The 20,347-nt window shown below is 39.6% G+C and overlaps 1 protein-coding gene across 3 annotated transcripts in view; it reads right to left on the bottom strand.

The window, feature by feature from the left end:
* Window positions 1-9,783, bottom strand: part of LOC109958893 (phosphofurin acidic cluster sorting protein 2) — a 44,945-nt gene extending 35,162 nt beyond the window's left edge. The window contains exons 1-2 of one of the 3 annotated variants that reach the window (XM_020597858.1): window positions 8,885-9,783; window positions 8,300-8,492 (exon numbers count right to left, since the gene is read on the bottom strand). In XM_020597858.1, the coding sequence (XP_020453514.1) occupies window positions 8,300-8,492; window positions 8,885-8,909 (218 nt within the window). In that variant the 5' untranslated portion in view covers window positions 8,910-9,783. Of the gene's footprint in view, window positions 1-8,299; window positions 8,665-8,884 lie in introns of those variants that run through there. The other 2 variants (XM_020597865.1, XM_020597849.1) reach the window with 2 other exon arrangements.
* Between the last annotated feature and the right edge of the window lie 10,564 nt (window positions 9,784-20,347).

Raw genomic sequence — 20,347 nt, 5'->3', positions numbered from 1 at the left:
CCAGAGTCAAATTCCTCATGTCCAGCACACCTGGCCAATAAAGCTGATTCTGATTCTGAATAAAGCTGATTCTTAACTTACAGTAAAACAGACAGTAAGTCTACAGTCACTGATTACTAGCCTATATTCATAGTTCAATGAGCAAATGTTTTCAGATGCACAGAGTACTTTAGATCCTTTCTTCATTCTTCAACCTCTTTTATATCAGTTATAAATCCACAGGGTGAAATTATGTTGTACTGCATACATGCTGTGTTCTGACAGTAATTTTCAGGAACTTGATACACGGCTGCCATCTTTTAGCACTGCATAAGCAACAACAAAACATCTTTGTTCAACCCTAACCAGAGATCGATGAAGTCAGCAGGTCCATGTTTGTAGTGCCCATGAGAGACAAGATCAGACCTGACGTGGCATGTTTACAGACAGAATTAGAGCTGAAGTGACACCTTGACTAGATCAACAACCATACATCATAGCAGAAGATATCTCATCAGCATGCAGAAAACGTATTTATTTTCATTTTATTTAACCTTTATTTTACTGGGTAAAAAAAATCCAAATGAGATTAAAAACCTCCTTTTCAAGGGAGACCTGGCCAAAATAAAAGAACTTGATTAACAATTATTACAAAACAGCTAAAATCATTACAAACCACTAAAAATGATGTGGTAATCAGTTTAACTACAGTAAACATCATCTCCTTAATTAAGGCAGGTGCCTGGCAGGAACATTTCTTTGCCTGGAGCCCAGTGGTAGAGCAAAGCCTTGTTTAAAACTATTTCTCCATCTTGCCTGCTGACCATTAAAATCCAAAAACCTTGAAAGAAGCAAACAAATATTGAGAAAGGTATCCTGCAGTTTAAAATATGACACATTACCATTTATTTGAGGGGGTTTATAAAGTCTAGACATTTTGAAGAAGCTTATTTACTGATATTTAATGATAAATGTTCTCAAAACGAAACAATAACTGATTATCAACGTAGCCAATATTGTACAACACCACTTACTAAAAAGTATTTGGAACTGCACAACAGTATGAATAAATTAAAATGTACAAACTATGCCAGAGGCTTGCAGAACCTTTTCAAAAATCACAGACGATGATTTCTCTTAAAAAGTCTTGATCTATCGGCTGGATTTTGCAAGAATTTAAATAATACAAACATGTGATGAAATCGATGGTGAGGACACAGATCCAGTCTCAGTTTGCATATAATACTGTAATTCAGTTTTCTAGACTTTGACTGAAATCAAGTTGAAAATTCTAAAACTGTACTTACTGTTAGTAATCTTCATATGAGCCAGCAAAGATTACACCTAATCCCATTCATCTTTCAAAAAGGTGTGAAACTGAGCAAAACTAGCTATTGGCTTCCACAGTGCTGACATTTCATCTAAAAAGTCTACTCAGTTTTACTCTACAAATTACAGTACGTACTGACATATGGCAGCTCTGATTAGCATCAGACAGGTTTAAATCTGCCCTTTAACTCCATGAACAAATACCATGATATCTGTTGACAAGCAGGCTTTCCACATGAAAACTCAATTTTTCTGCAGCGTAGCAACACTTCCAGAAAAAAAAATGAAGGGCCATTATGAACTGGGAACGGTGCAATCAATAAATGTCCAAAAGTCAGAAAATATTTCCTAAAGTGATAAAAGATATATATGCTCAACCTCCACAGAATACAGATGACTTCCCAGATAATAATAAAGTGATGCACTGCCATGTGTGTTGACTGCAGCAATAGCCACTGGCATATGTAATTCTTCTGTTATTGCACTTGAAATTCATAATGTCAGTCCAAAAGTGCTTTCTGACTACAGGCCATTCCCCCTGGCTTCATGTGTCCAACTGACTAATGTGCTGAAAGCATCCAAGCTCCAGCATCTCCACAATTTCTGTATACCTTGTCTTCCTCTGCGCCCATAGAGCAGTAATTTTAACATCAGTGATGCCAGGGTGAGCAGAATCTGAACGCTGAGGCCTATTAGTCCAGAGGAGTGACAAAGCTAACAGCAGGAAGCCAAATAACAAACACACTTTAAAAAATACAGTGTGAAAAGAGCTGCTAAGGAGATGCACTGCAAAACCCTTTGAACAGAAGACAGGAAGGACTAGCAGGATAGCAGGCTAATACATGGACAGAAAAAGGACCCCAGACAGTTCAGACTCCTTAATCTGTGGGCAGGGCTTCCAGCTCAGTGCTATTTGAGAGTTGACACCGCAGACGGTTTTGTACTCAATTAAACAGTAAAGGCAGAACTGTCCAGATATTATTTAGCCAAGACAAGGGCAACATGTCTCACCTACCCGTGTTTGTTTACAAGACTAGGCTCTGCTAGAATGTAGCACAGGTTTGCTGATTGCCATTATGACAGTGCTTCATGTTTTCAAATGATCCGTCATGTGCTCTCATTCATCCACACCAGTGTTTTGTGTCTGAAATAATGGTGTGTGAGTGCTGTTGCTGGCACATACAGCTCAGGAAATGCCTGAATGGGAGAGGTGGGAAATAAGTAGAGCAGGAACAAGAGAGAAAACACGAGTTGAGAGACATTGTCCCCAATGTGCTTATTTTGACAGGATCCTCCCTGTGTCAGAATACCGTTTCCTCGCCTCACTTGTTGGCTCAGAAACTTGGATCTCTTCACTGGTTGGGACCCCAGTATCCACCCACACAAGAATCTGGCCTTTCTCACATTCTGAGGTCCAGGCAGGGGGAAATAAACCTTTTTCCCTTTGTGAAGAATTCAACATGTCTGTTCACTCTGAAGTTCCAGGCCTGTCCAGCCAAATTTTTCAACAGGGTGGACTATCCACAGCTCTAAGACCTGTCTCCCCCAGAGAGTAGGGTGTTGGTCAACAACAGAATACAGAGAAGGACTGAGGGCTGAGCTCACTAGCTGTCTGAAATGTGAAATGCTGCCCAAGGAAATCCCCCTCCTCCAGCAAAGCAGGGAAGGAAACCAGGAGAATTTTGACACGTTTCAAGCAGTGGGGGTGACCAGAAAGACGGGGGAGTGAAGGTGCTGATCGGTTTGCTGTTAGCAAAGTGTCTGAACAGCACGGCAGAGCATATGGCTGAGTTAACTATATTTGAGGATGCCACGTAACAAAAGGACAGTATATCAGTTATTAATTAACATTCCAAAAATGTTAAACATATTTTAATTAGAAACTATAAAAAATGGCTAAGTAGCCTAAAAATATAGATTTTATTTCTCTGGACAGAACCACTGACCAATAAAAATTACATTAAACTCTCAAGCCTGTTACCAATGACATTACTTTCATCTTCTAGGTGCTTCAGAAATACAGCTGCCTATCAGTGACATATGGTCCCTCTGATTCACACCACCGGGAACAGAGCTCTATAGTCGGGCAAATTTAACCAGCCATTCCCCCATGGAATTCACCTCCAGGAACCCAGCGCACCGCTCGAACATGTGTACCCACACTTAAGCCCCCCTCCCTGGGCCAAACACTTTAAATCCGCCCAGCACCATGCCTTTCTAGTAGCAGTCACTTAAGTCAAATGTTACTATTCTAGTATGGCTAGGATGCAATAATACAATGTCAGGTAGCTTAATAATTCTTCAATGTAAGAGCTTATTTCATCAACAGCATTTAAAACTGTTCATTATTTCTTGACTTTGCATGTGCCAAATACTGGAACAATACCTTCATCATACTCCCAGAACCATTCAGCAAAAAAATGCAATTCAACTTAAAAGTGTGCCATGAAGTAAACAAGAGAAGAAGAGTATAATCAAAATGTGGCAAGGCCCTGGAGACAGCGCAGCTATTTGACTTCATAATAATTCTGCTGTTTCTGTATCAGTACATCAGTTGTGATAACAGGAGTGTTGTAAACATGGCGTAGAGTGATGTGGAGCACTGTGTCACAATCCTGAAGGGCACTGGAGGTGGCTGAGAGGGTAATGGATGGACCTTATTTATGATTCCAAAAAGAAGTGGGAGTTAAAGCGGATGGTGTCTGCATGAGGCATCAGATTACTAGCTCTTCTTTCCCTGTTAGGAAATCAGATTACTGCAGCTTCCGTGCTATCAGTATCAATATCCAAGCCTTAAGATGGGGAGGTTAAATGAGGAGGTGAAAAGGTGAAGCTGACACACAACACACATCAGTTTGATACACTACTAGGACTGGGGCAGAAGAAACAAATATCTGACCAGAGCTTGCAAAGCTATCACGATTGAAATAATGCTCTGCTACTCAGGAGAGAATACGTTCATCTTGAGACTCACATGAATCAATGAGCCAGAGAGAAGGATGCTCTGCTCAGCCAAGATAAATGTCAGTGGAAAAGAGGAAAGATGCTGTTTTGTAGCTAACGGGCACACCTTTAAGATATCTTCATCCTCTCTGAACTCAGATGGTGGAGCTTAAAAGGATATATGCTTCTAGTAAAAATATCATGAACACACACACACACAATATCTTCAGATCTTGAAAACATTTTTTTGTTCAGTGACCCAAATTAAAACTGTAGTATTTATTTTGAAAGCCTGTAAATTGGTAACAGATGGCCATCATAAACACTTTCCTACCATTTTGGAAAGAATGAAGCTTGGAGAGCTCATATGGCAAGCATGACCAAAGTGATTGGTTGCTCCAATCCTGTTAGTGATTATGTGGGTAAAAGTCACAACTTAATTAAAAAAATCTTTGAACTTGGTAAAAAGCCAACCCTCTGATGCTGCCAAAGATTTTTTTTTTTTATTGTTAGCAGATAAACATAGCACCATACGGGCCTCTGCATTAGCGTCGCTCCTGCAAATACCACATTGTTCCCTCAACAAACACCTGCCTTGCGTTAGATATAGACGGGCCAGACAGAATCCCGAGCAGGCCACTGCTTAGTAACTCTCCTTGTCTGTTGACAAAAAAGACAGCTTTGCCAAAACTCTCTTGCAATGCAATCATGTGTACAACCCTCAAGCATGTTATTCCCATGTCTGCCATGAAAGGAGAATAATGCCTGTAAAAATAAAGCCAGGTGTAATGAAGGTACAAGGTTTCAGAAATCAAGTTACATATTCTTGTATTTCACTGAAATCTGTTTCAAAGTCAAAACAAGTTGACAGAAGGCAAATTAGGCCACCAAAGCATTTAAACAATCTAGATCATCAATATGGCACTAAGCCTGGATAAAACCTACTGGCATATTTCTTTTCAACAACATTTACTGTACCACACCCAGGTAGAGTGGCACTCTCCTCACATTCAAGGTGACCGCAGCAGTGCATCCAGAAGAAGTCATTGAATTAATCCTGTAAGCAGTACTGAAGTGCATTTCAGGAGTCCCCCTGTGCATGTTACCCCCTCAGCTATTTTTGGTTACTCAGCAACATCACCAAAGCATTGGTCAGCCATTTTGGAGGGCAATATGGGGAAAAGGTAGAGACTATTTGCTGCAAGAACACTCTAGAGGATTTTTGTTACTTTAGAAGACATAAAAAAACTCCCCTTATAAAAAGTCAGCTGCAGTAGCAATACCACATAGTATGAGAAACAGAGGGTGGCAGACTGGTAGGCATGGCAGTGCTGGAATAAAAACAATGCTCGTCCAACTGTTCCAACAAGCCTGTTAAGGAGGGAGTTGCCACAACACTTGTTTGGCAGGTAGAACCAAAATACTGTGTCTCACACAGCACAAAGGTTTATGGCTGCATTTAGAGAACAAATTAATAGTGCAAGGGTAAATGGCTCCTTGTCAAAATTTTGCTTGATCCTATGTAATAGTGAAGAGGCACATAGAGAAGAAAGGGAAAAAACATTTGAAAATGTCCTACTTTGTAAGGAATTCCTTTAGTGGCCCAGTGCCACAATCACAGGTTGGTGACAATGTGCGAATGGATGACAAATCAAAGGAAAAACCTGAGTAAATGAGTGGTCTCTTACAGAATGACAATGTCCTCATTCATAGGGCACGGGGGGTTTGATATGAAAATAATATGACTCACATGCTGTATCCTTCACAGTCACCAGATCTCAACCCAGCTGAACACTTATGGGAGAATTTGGACTGAAAGCATTTCCACCACCATCATCAAAACACAAAGTGAGGGAATATCTTTTGAAAGAATGGTGTTCATCCCTTCAGTATGGTCAAGAGACTTGGAGAGTCGATGCCAAGCAGCACTGACACTGCTCTGGTGGCACATGGTGGCTCAGCATCTTACTAAAAGACACTTTATGCTGGCTTCTCCTTTCCTTTATGACCCGTCCATATTTTTTCACTGTTTCCTCCTCAAAGCTCTTGGTAGGACTGCAAGCTTGGGAAGATCAATTTTAAAAATTCTGCATCTTGAAATTATTAACAAACAGCTGTATGGGATGTTTAGGAGCACCACATTAAGAATAACTGCTAACAGCCCCATACCCCCATTTGAAACTGTGCCATTTAATTAGAAACCCACATCTGATACAGGCTAGTGGAGAAGAAAACAGCTGCACACAAACTGTCTCAGGCCCTGAAACAAAGCCAAAACAGAATCCCCTGAACTGATCTGGGTTGGGCTCCATGCAAGAACTTTATATGTAATATAAAAACACATAAGACAGTAATAGTTACTTGATGTAAATACTGTAAGCACTGTAACTCCAAGCCCGAATAAGCAACTGCATCATACATCACTGTCTAAGATAACTTCTACTCATCCATTATATATTACATCTAACAAATTACCCTAGGTGTCAACAAAGAATCGAATCAAGCAGCTACCGCAGTCTTATGCTGTGCAATGACCGGTAAACCTTTACACTATACCTCATTAATATTCTACTTCACGCTCACCCTTATTCATCTTTAATACAGCATGTTGTATTTCATCCTCTGTAGTGACAAAGAAGATAGTTTAGAGGCAGTCATGGAAAATCAATATGTCATGCTCTGTTAATGCACTGATGCATCAGCTACTTGTACTGCTAGCCAGAAGTCTTAAAACTTAATGGAAACATCAGAAACTCACTCACTCAAATTCTTAGGTTAGAAAACAACAAATGCGGTTGCTTTTACAATAATCTGTTGAATCTATTTGAGAGGTGTGAGCCGTGTTGCCACAAACCAAAATAATGTTGAAAGATTTGAAAGTTCACCATTACTGTCAATTATCCATGTTTTCCACATGTTTTGAGTCCATTCACACATGCAGAGTCATACAGGCACTAAAGAAGCAGCAGGAAAACACACACATGCTCATCGAGTGTGGAGGAAACCCTCCCCCTTCAAGCCTGCTTCTCTCTCAGTGAGTGGAACAGATCTAGGTCAAAGCTGATTAATGTGCCCACAGCTCCCCAGAGGTTTCTGGTCAGGTGGCAGCAATGCCTGCTTGCTGACGATGAATACTAATGCAGAGTCTTACTGAACATTACTCGATATTAAATGGTGTCATCAGAATAGCATCAAGACAATGCGGGTAACAGAGTAAATTTCCCAACACAAGAGTGACAATCAAAACAGTTGACTCTCTTCTTAAGTCAGCTGTTGTGTTTGTTATGGCTGTAGGTGACCAGTGAGCCAACGCTGAGCTACACGCGGGTATATGAACATAAACATAAAACAACGGGTGAAAATTATGTGAACTTCATAAATGGCCAGCTAGGTGCAAACTGCCAATTTGTTCGGACATCTCAGGACACAGTCTTATTAAAGGATGAAAAAGATGTGGGTTATGCTACTTATGAGACGAATGGCATCCATATTTATAAAGAGTTATGTTCCTATTTGATGGCATGCATTCTGCAAATCTGTTCAAGCACAGGCCTACACCTACAGTGCAAAATGCAATATCTGCAAAGCTTCAAACAACGAAGCCACAAATCAGAAAATATGTAGCATCAACCCTTTTGACTGATAAAGCGGTTATGGCTGAACTTTTGTTAGGCAATTATAATGTTCGGAATAAAACTGAACACGCCGACTGATAACACACTTAGAAACCAGACAACTTGACAATTTAGCCTTTGCCATTTAGACGACTGCATTTTCATTAAGAAAGATAACGTTTAAATGCTCTTAGCACAAAACATGAAAGGAACTAACTCGAACCTGTAGTGGCTATGTAGCTGTAGCATTAGCCACCTTGCTAGCTAGCTTGCTAGCTCAGCCCAACACTGTTTTGGAAATGTGTGGCAGCTCGTCTCGCTTGCAGAACGTTACAGCACAACCAGGGCGTTGTTTGTCTAATGTCAGCCTAATATTTATTAAACGATGTGGTGATTTGTAAACACTGTGGTTTGTGCTGACACAACAATGTTACCTCGGCACGCAGCTTGGCGATGATCGGTCTATCTCCCAGGTCGCAAAGAGGTTCATGGGTACAGGCATGCTCCCGGAGCCCGAGCCCGAGCTCAGGACCACAGCTCCGGTTAACGGTCCGGTCGGGAGGGTTGTCGGTGCTGGTCCACCACCGCCACCGCTGCTCGGGTTCAGGAAAGCGGCCCGGACACCACCTCGCTCTACAGCCGCCGCCATCATCACCTCCACTGCCTGGGGAGCAGCTCTAGCAAGGGTTGGACGAACGCGGGAGCGCTGAGCTCTGTGCTGCCTGCTGGTGCTCCTCCAGACCCCAGCTCCTCTACACTGCCTGGAGATGCTGACAGGCGGGGCATGTCACTACTGATAGGGGGCAGCACATCCCTACTTCTAGGGTGGGACATCTTTACTATTAAGCAGGCTTCAAACATTGCTATTCTCATTTCATATTATGTTGCATGTTTACCTATAAAAATTTGGGATAGGCTACGCAAAGGAACTATTTAGGAATAGTTGTTACACCCAGTGATGTTACAGGAAATAATTTGCACATCACCTCTCTTCCATCCTAACAGTTTGTTGACACCACCTCGCTCTACAGCCGCCGCCATCATCACCTCCACTGCCTGGGGAGCAGCTCTAGCAAGGGTTGGACGAACGCGGGAGCGCTGAGCTCTGTGCTGCCTGCTGGTGCTCCTCCAGACCCCAGCTCCTCTACACTGCCTGGAGACGCTGACAGGCGGGGCATGTCACTACTGATAGGGGGCAGCACATCCCTACTTCTAGGGTGCGACATCTTTACTATTAAGCAGGCTTCAAACATAAAGCAGGCTTCAAACATATTGCTATTCTCATTTCATATTATGTTGCATGTTTACCTATAAAAATTTGGGATAGGCTACGCAGAACAACTATTTAGGAATAGTTGTTACACCCAGTGATGTTACAGGAAATAATCAGCATTTGCACATCACCTCTCTTCCATCCTAACAGTTTGTTGACACTGCCAACTGTTAAAGCCGAAATGGCATAAACATAATTTCAGGGGCATTTACACAGAAATGCCAGGAGCTCATGGGAGCATAATTTCTCTCATATGGAAAACTCTTTTTACTCAGGGTCTGTGCTCCATAGACCTGTAAGAATTTATATAAAATTACATTTGCTGCATACACCAGTTCGATGCATTGGAAGATTAAAAAAAATCTTAGTAAATAGATTTACAATTGTATTTTTCCTGAACGTATTTATAATAACACTGTTTAAACAAAACAGATATAGGAGGTTTCAATATGCCAAACTATATAAAGTAAGTAAGACCTGCTTTGGTAATAGCAACATGTTATTCATCATTTGTCATAAGTGTATGATGACATAATGACACCTGGTACATTGTTCTCATAATGCACATGTTGTGAAACACATTTTCTGGAACAGTGATATAATAATAATACAGATGACTTGACTCAACATGCCTAGGAAGATTGGGTAATGCCTATGAAGATTGGGTAATGTGTGTGTACAATTGGTGCGTCGGGCAAGGGGGGGTTCCAGATACCACCATTATGTATCTGACTAGTCTTCTCCAGTCAGTGTACTTTATCTTAAATACATATGGTAAATATGTATAATGTAAAGGTCACGTGAAACAGTCAAATATCTGCCCTTTGCTTATAGCACATAAATATCTTATTTTGAAAACCGTTTGTCTGACTTTATGCGGTTTCAGTTTTTCTAGTTCAAGTTTTTGGAGCCCACAAATTCAGATGAATGATTGTTCTGTGTCAAATTTATCTAGACAAATAAATAAAAAGTAATTTGGTTGTATTTTTTTTATCATATGAAGACATATATAATCTAATTTACTAAACATATACTGTAGATTTAATTATTCATATTTTTTAAATTAACCAATTAATACAATTAAAAAAAAAAAAAATGTGTGCACACCTCGACATGACAATAAACCTGAACTTGAATTCCACTTGTGGCTGAGATGAGATCCAGAGATTCAAAACGAAGTTTGATTTTACCACATACAACTGAAACGATGTGAAAATCATGTTTGGGTGTAGGACTAAAACAAAGATTCTTCAGCTCAAGTTCTACATTACAAAGAGAGCAAACCAAAACTACATTTCTCAGAATGTAATACACTTAATGCGTATTTGCACACGAACAGCAATGTCCTCATTCAATTTAGCCAACACTGCTTTTTGCTACTTTTTATGGGCACTATCATTACACAGAGCTCTTTAACATGTGACCAGAATAAAATCACCCTCCTATTTTTTTTTCTTAGACATCTACAGCTTTGCACTAATAGCAGTGTACTGAAGAGACACATAGAGCACAGAATGGTAGGAAAGAATAAAAGAAGAATGACAGCCAAGGGAAAAGTAAAAGCGATATAATGGCGTGATGAAATCCTATTAAAACATACAGTATGTAAATCAAAAAAGAGATATCATGTGCCAACTTGGAATCTCATCTTGACCTCACACTATGTAAACTCTGCATAAAGTGCATTTATGCTTCTTGTCCATTCAGTGGTACCAGTGTAGTGCCACTGATCTCTGAAGAATGTATGAGCAGATTCCCCTGGTTCTCATTGTATTTCCATTCTGAACAATGCAGCTTAGAAAGACAAGAGAGACAGGGCTATGAAATCCATTTGCATGAATATCAGCCACAGAGAACAGAGACGTGTAGCAAGACAAAAGCCTCCAAGAGTCCTTCAGACCCACAGCATCTCCTGTGAGGATTGACTAGGTCCTGCTGCACAGCCAGGTAGCTTTACAAAAGACAACTCTGGACAAGAGCCAACATTATGTGAAATGTGCTACTGCCACTGAAATCCCCATTTAAGTGGAAGCAGGAAATTTACCTGGCAGCTTACTCTCTTTCCTCCCCTCTCCTTAATGCATTCAGATGGGAACCTTTGTTGAAAGGAATCATTCTGCATTTAGATTTCCCAGAGCAAACAGAGGCACATGGTGGAAATCCTTTTTTTATAGAAAAAGCTCCTCCTTATGAGTAATTTTAAGATCAGTTGATTATTTCCTGGTTTGACATTATAGCTGGATTGCTAGCACATGTTTTCTGCACTCTTAATCCAGATATCCAAAATGGCAGTATATTTTATTTCTCCCAATCCTTTAAACTTTAAACTGAAATCAGACAACCCAAACTTCAGGCTTCAGGCAGGGAATATTTTAATCGCAGTTTCTCTGAGAAAAAGGAAACTTCTTGTGGAGTTCCACAAGGAAGTTGTTTGGGTCCATTTTTATTAATGATTTGCCTTATGCAGTTAAAGATGGTGATGTAGTAATGTTTGCTGATGACTCTACTGTGTTCTGTGACTCTCCTACATTCAACGAAGTGAGAAGAAACTTAAACGGAGTACTGCATTATGTAGTAGATTGGGTGGAGACAAATAAATTGGTAAAACAAAAAGTATAGCCTTTGATAGTAGAAATTGCAAAAGCTGATCTACTTAATTTGCTAATTGGTGGGCAACCAATTGAACAAGTCACAAAGATCACATTACTGGGTATTAAATTGGATAATTAACTGTCTTGGTCAGATCATATTTATTATATTTTTCTACAGTGGGAAAAGGAATCGCTGCTGCTAGAAAGATGCTCTACTTACAGTCCATTTTCTATTATGAAAAATGTTATACTGTCATGAGTTTTTTCACATCTGGAATAGTGCCCAGTGGTCTGGTCAAGTGCAGATGGCAAACTGATAAGAAAACTGCAAATTACTCAGAATAGAGCAGCAAGGTTGATCCTTTGCAGGCCTTTCAGTGAGTGAGATGCACAGACAGTTGTAATGGAGGATGGTGGAAGTTAAAATCTATCTTGTTGCTATTTATGTACAGTGCAGTTTATAAAACACAGTACAGTTTATAAAAATACACCACAGCTTTCTTCTCATATGCTGGTGTATGCAGGTTTTACTCTCAGGTATGCAACATGTATGGAAACTAATGAAGATTTGATCATCCATGTCATCATAAGAGAACAGCTCTTTATAGAGGTATGTCTGCATGGAATCAGCTTCCATTTGTAATCCAGGAAACAACTGTCTTAATTGTGTTAATAGTTTATATGTTTTTAAGTTAGATATTTTAAGGTGTACTGTTACTTTCGCACTATAGATTGAATAATCTGGGATGCTTATGGTTGTTTTTCTGTAATTTGTTTTAACTGGAGCCCAGAAAGACTGGCTTCCTTGGTTGGAAGCTAATGGGGCATCCAATAAACTGAAAAATTGATGTTTTCATAAAATTGGAAAGGTATTTGTTTAACACAGCATTAAGAACTCACCGCACAAGAAACAAGTATTTGTCCTGAAATGTTATCTTTGAACTGGGATGCTACTGGGGGCAGTGCCTGTAAGAGTAGTTGCAACTCCTTTGTCAGCTATGTTGATGCAGTTTGCGGTCTGTGTGTGTGTGTGTGTGTGTGTGTGTCCTTTCACATTTTAGAGTGTTTATCATGCCAATCTCAGGACAGGCTACAACATTAAACATAAGCTGTCAAGACTAATCCAGCTTCCCTTTCAATCTTCTGCCACGTTGATGTATTTTCTGTGATGGCAGACAGATTTTCATCATTACAACATAAGACGTAGGAAAATCCAATGTTTTTTAAAAACATGTTTTTCATTTCTGTGGGATGTGAGTCACTGATTTTACTTTTGGTTGAGCTATCGCCAATATAAGTGTTGTAATAGTTAAATTAGCATCGTTGTCATTGACAGTGTTAACACTACAACCTTGGAGTGGAACTGAAACCAAGTCCCTGCAGTGTTGGATGACAGTTTTGGTACCACTCATATGTCACCCCAGTCATGCCTTCTGACAAAAGGCTGAAACCTTTTTGCACACATGAAAAGCTAGGTAAACCATCTAGCATCCAACTGCACATTTCCTCTAAAGCCAGAAAATGTCAAATGATTTCAGGCCAGATAGAAATATCAGGATGTGGTGCTGCCTATAAAAAAGATCCTTTTCTCAGGGCTAGCTGGAGCCAACCATTACAGAGCTTTCTGAAATAAGCTGAAAAAGTTTCCCCTTTTTTTGTGTCTGTTTACCTTCTTGTTTTGGGAAAAAAATTGATTTAACCGGTTTACAAGTGATTGAGCTTTAGAAATATTAGACATGGCATTGAAATAATTTGTAAAGCATCTTTTAATAGTAGTAATTAAGATGCTGTCAGTGTAGGATGTTGCTTTTCTAATACTACCCACACTGAACTGGAGATATAATAATTTTATCCAAGCTGCCAGTTATGAAGTGAAAGTGCCATGGTCTCCTGAGAGCCAACAGAAGATGCTGGAATTTATTGCTAGATAAAGTGGTAATTATATTGCTTGTCCTTGCTTTAAGTTACCCTTCAGCAGGCACTCAGCTGTGACAGGAAGCATGCAGTACATCTTTAATGTCAACAGGCCATACGCTGCCCGCACCTTTGTCCATAAGTTGTTACAAATACCCCTCTCGCACTGCCTGTGGACATCTCACAGTGGCACAGGAAACTGACAGGTCTGATTTTACCTGCAGAGCAGAATAGGAACAGGAAGGGGATCCCTTTGCAAACACTGCCCTGAGGGCCAAAACAGAAAAACAGCACTGACTTTATCTTGTCCATGAGCATTAAATGTCAGGAGTTGTTTTCCTGACCTCTGTCAAAACTAAACACTGTCAAAGTAAGGCTGTGCTTTGCTTCGACATTAGAGTCAGAGAAAATAAAAGCAGCATGTATTTAAGGTATGTTTTGAGGCTTGTGTGATATAAAGGTTGAAATAAATTCTAGATATTTATTGGGACTGTCAAAGTAGATATAATAAAACTGGCCATACAATGAGACCAGAGCTTTTACTTGACAAAATAAAATGCTTCCAAAGTGTGTTGCTGTGTCCTGATTGATGGCTGTTACTTTAAAAAAATGACACTGGGCCTGTTAAACAGACATCTTCAATTAGTAATCACTTTTGTCTGCATTATTTTATTTCATCAAACTCACAATGTAATGGTGATAGGATCTACATGTCTCCTGGCTCATTAAAATCACCATATGCTTAAAATACTTGGAGCAATTAATGCACCAAATCAGTTCATTTGTGTGATATGATGAGGGGTAAGGAGTGGGTGGAAAATGACAGGAAGTTGGACAGGAAGATATGCTATTACACAAGTCAAAACTTGGTACACTTATACAGTAATTATTAAAATGTTATGATATTTTAAGAAATATTGCTTCACTGATGTACTGGAAGGGACTCAGGGGCAAACTCAGGGATGGATGTAGAACTGTGGTCAGGGCGGCTGAAGCTCTGTGGGTTCGGAGACACTGGGGATTGGATACTCAGGGATTTCCCATATCGTTATAGATTCTACAAATGATGTGGAATAAAAAAATTATTCTTTGCAATCCAGGATTTCTGTCAGTTTCTTGGGTAAAACAATTTCTTTTCGGTCAAGCAAAGATGGTGAGAGGAAATTATGTCATCTTGTCATCTCTCTTGCTTTTTGTGAATGTTGAGCCACTTTCACACAAAGCCAGAGTGACAATGTCATTTCCTGTCACCATGTGTATTTATACAAGAATGTACATAGGTGAAAAACTGTTTGGAATAATAATTTTCCTGGACCGGACCAGATATTTTTTTGATTCTGCATCGTTAGAAGAGACTATGAGGGTTTAGGAAATACCTTAAGATTTGGGTGTGTTATCAAATGACGCTACCCGGTTAAAACAGTTGTCATGTATCAGTTCTGCAGGTTAACAGAAGAGTTACCTCTGTAACTTGCATGTATGTAATACATGTACATGAGAGTCACAAGCTTGGGCTAGTGGAAAAGATAGGCCAAAGACTGGGATTGTGACAGTATGAAGCTGCAGTTATTTAGTTTAGCCTATCATAAAGATTGGAAGTGGAAACATTTTGCCTGCTTCTGTCTGAATATGCCCTCTAACTAATATTCTCTTTCTCATTTGTTTAATTTGTACAAAACGTTGTCTTTGAAAATGACAAAATATGGTTGTATGGGAGGTTGTGAGCTGGAACTATTTCTTTCCTGGGAACAATTACCTTCTGTAGTCTCTGAGTTTTCTGGCAACCTCACCTGACAAATGACTCGTGAGTGAATTGTTTATTGAAGATAAAATGTATGAGTAGAGTCTAGTGGATGGGAATGACAGCAGGAAGATGGCTGTGGTGTGGGGAAGGCTTTGGGTGGGGTGTGCTGTCACTTCTGTGCTTAGCAGACCCCCTGGAGACCCTGTGGGAGATGATAGAGTAGAGAGAGAAAGGCGAAAAAGAAACAGGGGGGAGGGTGGGGCACAAAAATGAGAATGAATAGGCGTAGAGCAGGAGGGTATATAATATCATGGATATTATGTTATAGACTCATGACAGGAAGAGGAGTGTTTGAGGTGTGGTCCTGCTCTTGAACTTCAGATCAAATGATTTCCATCAAGGTGCATACACAATACATTCTGTGCCCAGGCCCCCTAAAAGATTAATTCACCCTTTCTTTTCACACACACAACACTGTGTATCACCATGTATACACTGGGATTACAGTACAAATACAGTATATCATCAAAGAATTATGATATTTACATTCTGATTAGACAATAACACACTGCACTGTGACACACAGCTGACTACAAAGAGCAAGATAAAGAACTGAGCAGACAAATCAAAGTAGTCTTTTTTGTTTTTTTTTAAACACAACTCACTACATGGAGCTTTTCAGTGGGATGTTTGACCCAGATCTAAAACATACATTTATTAAATCGTATTTTGTTAATTATAGGTGAACCAAACTATGTCAGTACAATATTAGCTTTTGTATAAGGTTGCATATTTATATGTGGAGACACCCACACTGTTCATCACATTGTACAGTGAAGCTGTACAGTTGTTGTGTCTCCAGCTGGAGGCCAGATCCTGTTCCTATCATTAGTAAAAATCCATTTCTTGATTTATCTTGAATAGGCTCGGTTACATCTGACAAACAAAAGCTCACAAAATAGAACAAATGTTCACCTTCAAGAATGCCATCTGGACTTTGTGTTTACCTACAATTCTGCCTAAAATATTTTTCAGATGCAGTTTTTTTAAAGGTAATAAATAAAGGAAGCAGGCAGGAACATTTGTGATTTGTGATCTATAAAAGAAAGTATTTGGGGGTGTTCTAGTGTCGGACAAAAATCTGAATAGACTTGTTTTCGAATTTCTTAGAGCTGTCACTGTTTGTTTTTGGAAGAAAGTGATGAATGACAAACAAGAGGTTTATTCCAAAGCACACAGATGAAACATTTATGTGGAATTCCAGTTTCAAGATTGGCTGCAAGATGGTTGCAGTAACTGAATATGACATCAGGTCATTTTATGTAATGACTTAGATGATCTGGAAAAAGCACAAATGTGAATAGTGAACGTCAGTTTAGAACTCAGTCTCAGCTTACATGTAAATTCAGGTCATTTCAGGCTTGTATAGGAAACAGCTGTGCATGCTCACACAAAATCAGCCTTGTTAATTTTCTGAAGTTTCGGGTGCCAGAAGATTAAAAGTTTGTTTATATGCAGCAGTGTGGATGATTACTAGCACGGCTCTCACTGCCTGGGTTGAGGGATTAGGAATGCATTAGAAAGTGAAATGTAAAATGGTCTGTTATTTTATGCTAGGGAGGAGTGTGAGGACCAGATGTTATCTTTATGCGGCTAATGGGTTATCACACCTCATGGCACAGATTCCGGCTTTACTGAGCTTCTATCCCTCCTTTAGACATTATTGAAGTCTTCATTATCTTATCCACACACTGTCACCTCAATGACACAGCTCCTTCTCTTCAACCTGATGCGTGGTCACAAAGCAGCTCATTTCCTGTCACCTCATTTACTCTCTCACACCAATCTTAATAGGTCCTTATCACCATAAACATGTCATTGAATTCCAGCAATGGCTTTCCGGTTATTAACTTTCATGCTGCAGTGCTAAAGCTGATGGGAAGATAGGAGATTTATTTGGCCCTAGTTTGAGGATTAGAAATGGTTAATGTTGTTTGGTTTTAGTTACCGCTGAATGGCTAAACAGATGTACTGTACTTACCAAACAATACAATGGATACTGAAATATAACAAAGAACAAAGACTGTCAAAGTAGAAATTGGAACTAATGTGGTTTATTTCACTCATGTCCTCTCAAACAGCTGTTTTGGCTAAACTTTTACATTACATGCAAACAAACACAAAAGATGCCGAACATCATTTTGAAAAATGTATGAATTTTCATGCCCATTTATAATCATTACCACCTTAAAAGATCCTTTTATTTAAACTTCATCACAGCTGCTGGCTTCTTGCTCAAGCCACTAGTGAAACACCAGTGGAATAAATTTGGATTAAAATACAATCTGTGGGCGCATGTGAGCTGTCATATTATTATGCACAAATAAGCAGGATCATGTCAAAGGAGCAGAGAGCCTGATATTTTTTGCTACGCAATCATCCCACATCCAAAAACATGCAGCTTTCTAAAAATGTTAGCCCTATATATAGCAGACATTCATTCTTGGATATCCCTAATATTTGAGCTAACATATATACTGGGATTTCAACTAGACTAAGAGTCTGCAGCCATGGTAGCAGCTCTGTGAGGCTTTACTTGGGCACACCAGTGTTTTGAGGTAAATGCTAACAAGCTCACAGTGGGTATGTTATCATGCTGATGTTTACCATATTCATCATCTTAATCATTCAACTGAGGCTCATGAAAATGTTTTAGAGTTGTTCTAAGAATTTTGTCCCAGTCCAAAATACTGAAGCTAGAGGAAAAGTCAGTGGAATTCATCCTCTGGGGAACATGAATGTTCTTACAGTAACTGCAGTTCTACAATAGTTTCTTCAATAAATGTTTAGAGATTTCATTCTGGGCCACAGTGATGGACTGAACGACATTACCATGCCTTGAGCTAGCCCTTAAAAACTATAGGAATCCAGTGAGTGGATGGGGGAAAAAATTCCATAATAGCCAATGATTTATAATTGCACACTTGACTTGAATGTGAGATAAAGGTGTCAAATGAAACTGTTTCGATGCAACCAAATGCAAACAAGACTCCTCTCAGTGACAAAACACCAGACTGTAGGATTTTAAGCAAATACAGTTTATAAACAGCAAAATGTAATGCTTGCAGCAGCCACATGCTGTATGTAATTTATCTCACATTTTCTGGGGGGAAAAAGTTGCTATTGGAAAAAAAAAATAGTGTTGCAATGAAGATGCCTGTGGAGGAGTGCAGATAGGATCTAATACACAGTATGAGCTGTCCATAAGATCTGACAAATGCAACATCACCTACTGATCCTCATACTGCGCACACCCCTCTCACCATCCCACTGCACAGCACTCCATCCAGCAGAGCCTTCCTGTCATGTATTATTGAGGAAAAAGCTTCAACCTGAACACCTGAAAAAAGAACAGCTGCTGAAGCATTCAACCCCTTTGTGTGAACCTGAGGCCAAATGTCTGACATTTGCATGTATTTGATCTGAAACCTTTGTCACTGGAGTAGTTTCTCAGAGACTGACAAGTTTTCAAACTTGCAAACTGTTCTCATATTCAGAGATACTGTACTTTGCAGTAACAAGTTTCAAAAGACCAGTAATAGAGTAGGGTTTGTTTTATCGGGGTTTCACCAGCTGTTCATGCTTTATATAAATTTTATTGGTGTTAATAGGTGAGTCAAAAGTAGGAATCAGGAATATAATATGGTGATTACAAAACAGAAACTTTATAGTCAAACACTGGTTCCCAGCCAGGCAAATTGGGTAACTACACCATGTCAACAGAGCCCCTTGAGGTGTCATTCATCATGTGGCAATCAGACTGTATGTTGCTATTTGATGACGTCCCTTCTTCTAAATTTATTTCAGTTTCTATTGTATTACAGTATTTTCTGAATATTGACACTTACTAGGGACTACAATCAGATTTTCTCAGCCTGTGTTGCACTGATTTTGGGCATTTATTTATTTAATCTGCAGTCAGTCCTTACTGGAAGTGCAATATAAAATTTGAAGAATGTGCCTTTAATAAAGTCAAGTCACCCCAAATTAATCGCTAACCACTGTATTATAGTGTGCACACAGTGCACAGAAAGTGAAGGAAAGGGGTGTTAATGGGGGCCCACAAAACTAGACTTAGTTGCTTTAAATCTGCATTTCAGTTTGTTACAACTGTTTTAATGTATGCATCTGTCCTATCAGAGTTCATATGCATAAATATTCACCTAAAGACCTCACAGTACACGTCAGACTAACAAGCCTGGGTAAAAGTGACTTCTACTTATAAAGCCAGCAGTCTTTTCAACAACACAACTTCTGATAGTTCTCAGACACCATTTGCATATGTTATAAAAATAGCTGGGTGGAAGAGGGGTTTCTGAAAATTCAAAATGTTCCAGCAAAGGAAAACATCATGATGATAGATACACTAGATTGCTAAGCACTCAGCCTTGTACCATATCCATGTGTATGTATTTCCTCACGTAACTCACACAGGCATGGTACTGTTATAGGCTCACTGCCCTCGTCTCTCTTTGCTGATCTCAAATCTGGGACTCATGCTCATCTTTTCCTCTTATAGAGCTGAGCATGTATATCAGAGTTTATAATGCCATCTAGCTCCAATTTGTCTGGAGGTTGTTTGCTGTCCACATGGCGTCAGATATGCGCCAATTTAAAAAGCAGTGGCAAAAACTCTATAAACAGCAGGACTGATCCGAATGGACTATTATTAGATGTCATTTGAGGAGGTTGTTTGGGGACTTTTCAATAGGATAACTCCCCCTACACAACACAGTAATCGATCTAAAATCACCATGCAGCAGATGCACTGAATTTTTCAGCTTTTTCTCATTCCACTCTATAATGCCATATTGGACTGCTGCGAACACCCCCTGCAGAGGGAGTCTGGGCTCCTGTCTATAAGCTGTAGGTATAAACTAGCCTCTCACAGAAAAACAAA

Source organism: Monopterus albus, unplaced genomic scaffold (genome assembly GCF_001952655.1).
Source record: "Monopterus albus unplaced genomic scaffold, M_albus_1.0 scaffold3.1, whole genome shotgun sequence".
NCBI classification, from domain to species: Eukaryota; Metazoa; Chordata; class Actinopteri; order Synbranchiformes; family Synbranchidae; genus Monopterus; species Monopterus albus.
The sequence above is the reverse complement of the archived record's forward strand: the minus strand, read 5'-3'. Positions and strand labels throughout refer to the sequence as shown.